The sequence below is a fragment of the Pygoscelis adeliae genome, unplaced genomic scaffold (genome assembly GCF_000699105.1).
Source record: "Pygoscelis adeliae isolate BGI_AS28 unplaced genomic scaffold, ASM69910v1 Scaffold148, whole genome shotgun sequence".
Taxonomy (NCBI): Eukaryota; Metazoa; Chordata; class Aves; order Sphenisciformes; family Spheniscidae; genus Pygoscelis; species Pygoscelis adeliae.
In genome coordinates, this window is record NW_008825258.1 from 2,217,127 (window position 1) to 2,221,267 (window position 4,141).

Below are 4,141 nucleotides of genomic sequence, written 5' to 3' on the forward strand. Positions count from 1 at the left end.
GATGGGTGGTAGCAGCGCTGCACCTAGTGACATCACGCCGTCGGCCTGGCCAAGTCTTCATCCCGTCAGGGCTATTCAGTAAAACACAACTAATTATTCTGCCAGATCCTCGACCAGATGACAAATTGATTCATGGTACTAACTAAAAGAAGGGAAGGAGGAGAAATTGCACCATTTCCTATGACTGAAACTACATTAACCCGTTACCCCAAGGAAAACTTTGTCAGAAGTTTTTATTGCGGCGGTTGAGCTATATGCCAGACGGCTGAAGTGCATTGCCAGGAGACCCCGGTGTTGTGCTATGAAAGTTCATATGCAGAGCACAGTTTGCATTCGATATCCATCAGCGTGCAGAGAAGAAAGATCTTTTTTCAGAACATCTGCAGAGTACCTCGTATGTCAGAGGACCTGAAACTGTTATCAGAAACTGCTAATTAAAACTTAACAAAATTAAATACCTGTTTTTCTAAGCTGACCTGAGGATGCTGAAAACTAAAAGTAACACCAGGGAGACCGCTGGAAATGAAAGCTTTTACTCAATCTGCCAGTCAACTCACAAGGGAAACTTTTCCTGGACACTGCAAGAAGTCTGTAATTACATCATCATGGCAAGGGCACACCAGTATGTTGCTTATTAATCATTTCCAGGAAGGAGACTATCAGAAAGCCATTCTTAATAGCACCACTGCCCAGCAACGTGGGCTCCCTTGCTCACTGCAGGGTGGGTACTTAAGAGTTCCCTCGCATGAATTTCCTCTGAGCAAATTTCAATCCCTGCCAGAAGCCTGCAATGCAAATGCACCTTTTCACGTGTTCTTCTGACAAAAAGCTGGATTCGCACAAAACCCTACAGCTATAACAGACTCTCACAAAACCATTCTCTGGTAGGAGTGACAGATGCACCCCGTCCAAAACAGTGAGTGCTTCTAAATTTTGCGTTTTCCCCTCTGCTCCAAAGACACATGAGATACCTTCTCTCCACCAGACGTAGCCCCAGGGGGAACACCAACGTTCAGCACTGCCCAAGCTGCCCTGCTCTTGCTCCTTAAATGAATTGACCAAGACTTGTTCACCATACACATATGACCAAAGCATCATTCCCTTTCAAAAACTTGGACAACAGTAAAAGGGAGAGGGAGAGATAGAGGGGGAGAGGACAGGAGGACAAGTAAGACTGTCACACCTATCTGGAATCCTTAAGCTTGTATTTGAGAGATGAGACCTCCTTCCACTACACGAAGCAACTGAGAAGAGCAAAGAAACAAAGACAAGCAAAAGGCAAAGCATATTGAAAAGAGGAGAGATATACACCGCGTAAGTAATATCATGGATGGAGTATTATTCTTGTGAATCATGACCCAGAAGAATAATACCCTAAATAGAAGCTACGATACACATAAGTGGGGTGAAACACAGCAGACTGTTATAACTGCACAGAGTAAAGTCCACAAGCGAATGTCAGAGCCCTCCCAGCTACCTTTGATTCAATGAGTCCTGTGATCTGCTGCTCCGTTCCTCCAAGGGCTACTGATGCAATGTGCCAGATTCCATGTTTCTTTCCAACTGTTCTGAGTCTCCTGCATCTGATCTCAAAGAAGGGAGCAGAAACAGCTGGAAGAGAGAAACCAGAATGGCATAGTCCAGCAGCAACCCTTGGAAGAACAAACAATGACAGCCTTGTGAGAGGTACCATTTGTCCCCCAGCACGCACGTTTGCATGTGGACATGTGTCCACATGTCTTCTAGAAGAAACACACGTTGCTAGTGCATCAGCTCTGGCTAGTCACAGAGTACCAGAGCATCTTCTGACTTAGCACGTGATCAGTGCAAGCTGAACAGACCGACGGCTCAACAGCATGGCCGCGATCCACAGTCATAGGTGCCAAACAAGTCACGCGTGCTAAATGCAGTCTAAGTTTGGCACCACGCTTCTCCTCCAGTGGTACCTTTACTCCCTGAGCAACTCCACCTGCTTTGCAGCACATGAGCGGCTCACAGCCCGCGCAAGGGAAGCCAATCAAGGTCTACTCTGTTTAGGCTTTAAAGCTCCTGTAGATCTAGCTGCAGGCCAAAGGAGGAGGGCAAAACAGCAGGTGAAACAGGAGACCGAAGGAATAAGCTTCTTCAGAGAGAACTTTTGCTGCCAAAGGAGAGGATTAATTGTGAAAATCAGGAAGTCAACGAAGCAGAGAGCAGCAGGAGGCCACTGCAGATAACAGAGACAGTAGGAGCAAGGCCATTGCTCACCAAGGTACGTGAAGGGGAGATAAAAAGGCTTGTGCTCTTTCATATGTGCAAAGACTAGAAAGAGGGAGCAAGGAGGTCAGGGAGATGGTGCTGGTGGAGGAAGGGCCACAGGAAAAAAAAGCCTTTGAAAATGAACCATGGAAAAGTGATTAATAAGGGAAGAACCGTCAGGGTTGGTTTCTCATTTCCACTAAAAAGAAATAACACATTGCAACTCACAACCAGATTTGGGGAGGGAAGACCAAGACAGAAGGATGTTATTTAAAGGACAGACACAGAATTTCAGACAGAGAGCAAATCAGATTAGGATGATTAGGAATTACACGTAGGAGAGGACAGAAAGCAAGTTTAAAGGCTCATGGGATATTTAAGGCAAGACAGCCCAAAGGATCTCTTGCCAGCCTTACAGCACGGATGAAATGGAAACCATAACATTCTTCCTGACCGCAACTTCCTTATAACCGATTACTAGAAAGCACAGGCGCACCACGTCTCTCCAGGACAGCAGCACCACCGCGAGCCTGGTACTAGCACACGCAGTACCATTTCTAGAGGGGTCCCTCAACTCCACATCCCTTCTGCCCCTCACAAACCTACTAATTACTACAAATTAGTTCCCTTTCGTAAGTGCCAAGCCATCAAGGGCAGTAACAAAATGAGTACCTGGAGTATCGCAAGTCTGCCTGTCCCCTGAAGAGTTGGTTGGAGGTGTCCGGTGTCGGTAGACTAGATGTGGTTTATTGTGTTCTTCTTCATACTCCTGTTCCTCGAGCGATAGCAGTGGCTCTACGAAATAGTCCCCATCGTCAGATTTGAATGTGCCTAGCTGAGAGGGACCAGAGAGGAACAGGCAGTCAGCTTCGGGTGATGACAAACCACGGAGCAGGACTACCCAACAAAATGAGTGGTTAACGAGGGAGGTGCGCGAGTGCCCGGTTCTGCAGCGACCCCTGAGAAGGCATGGGCTGGAGCTCCAGCTCCCATCACACCGCTTGCACCCACACTAGCCTGCAATGTTCCCTGCAGCCATCCTGCTGGAATGTACAGAAAGCAAATTACTAACCCGTAGGCAGGGAGCACAAGAGGGGGATGTCTGCCAGACCCCGTCCCTATGCTAGTGACATTTACCAAGCCACCCCTGCCCGAGGGGAGATGGTGCTGCAGCGTGCTGGAGGCCTCAGTGCAACCCCATCACATTGTGCTGGTTTTCATAGAGCAGCTCTCCCTGAGACGAGCTTTAAACCCACGTGTAAAGACCAGAGGGAAGTGCCCAGCCAGTGAAATCCCTGCTTATGAGAAGACACCAACCCTCTTACTTGCACGTGACTATGAATGTAGGGATTTGGCAGGTAAATAAAAGATATCCAAGACAAAAAACATCCTGCAAAAATCCTGCAGCCATCCTAGACTGGGAAGCATGACCAGCAACTAGGAGGGAGGCGTGCCTGTCCACACACACGTGCACTAGCCTGGGTGAACACGCTCACCCAAGAGAGCTCCTGGACCAGAGAGAGGCCAGTAGAGACCTCCCAGGAGAGCACCTGGGACAGGCACCCCGGGGTGCTCAAGGCACCAGGGCGGACAGAAGGGTCAGCCCTGCTGGGAGCTTCTGCTCCTCCCTTTGCCAATGTCCCCCTGCACAGAAGGGCACCAGGACGGCAGATGAAGCCTGCCTTCATCTTTCCTCGGGCCATGCCCCTGACCCGGGGTGCGGGCCGGCGCTGGGGTCACCGCTGCTGGGGAGCCCCCAGTCATCCCTTTGTAGCCCTCGTCGGCACCCCGGGGGCAGGAGGGTGTCCATGCCCGGGTCCTGCGCCCGCTGACCTCCCCCCCGGGGTGCCGCTGGGTGGCAGTTTTTCCCCCCAAAACCCGCGGAGCAGGAGGGGTTCTCCCC

General features: G+C 49.9%; 1 protein-coding gene across 1 annotated transcript in view; it reads right to left on the bottom strand.

Moving 5' to 3' along the window:
- The window catches only part of ADAMTS9 (ADAM metallopeptidase with thrombospondin type 1 motif, 9), an 82,218-nt gene extending 78,277 nt beyond the window's left edge, over positions 1-3,941 (bottom strand). Inside the window, exons 1-2 of the mRNA XM_009329501.1 lie at positions 3,735-3,941; positions 2,911-3,073 (exon numbers count right to left, since the gene is read on the bottom strand). Coding sequence (XP_009327776.1) covers positions 2,911-3,073; positions 3,735-3,941 — 370 coding nt within the window. The remainder of the gene's footprint in view (positions 1-2,910; positions 3,074-3,734) is intronic.
- Positions 3,942-4,141: the final 200 nt, after the last annotated feature.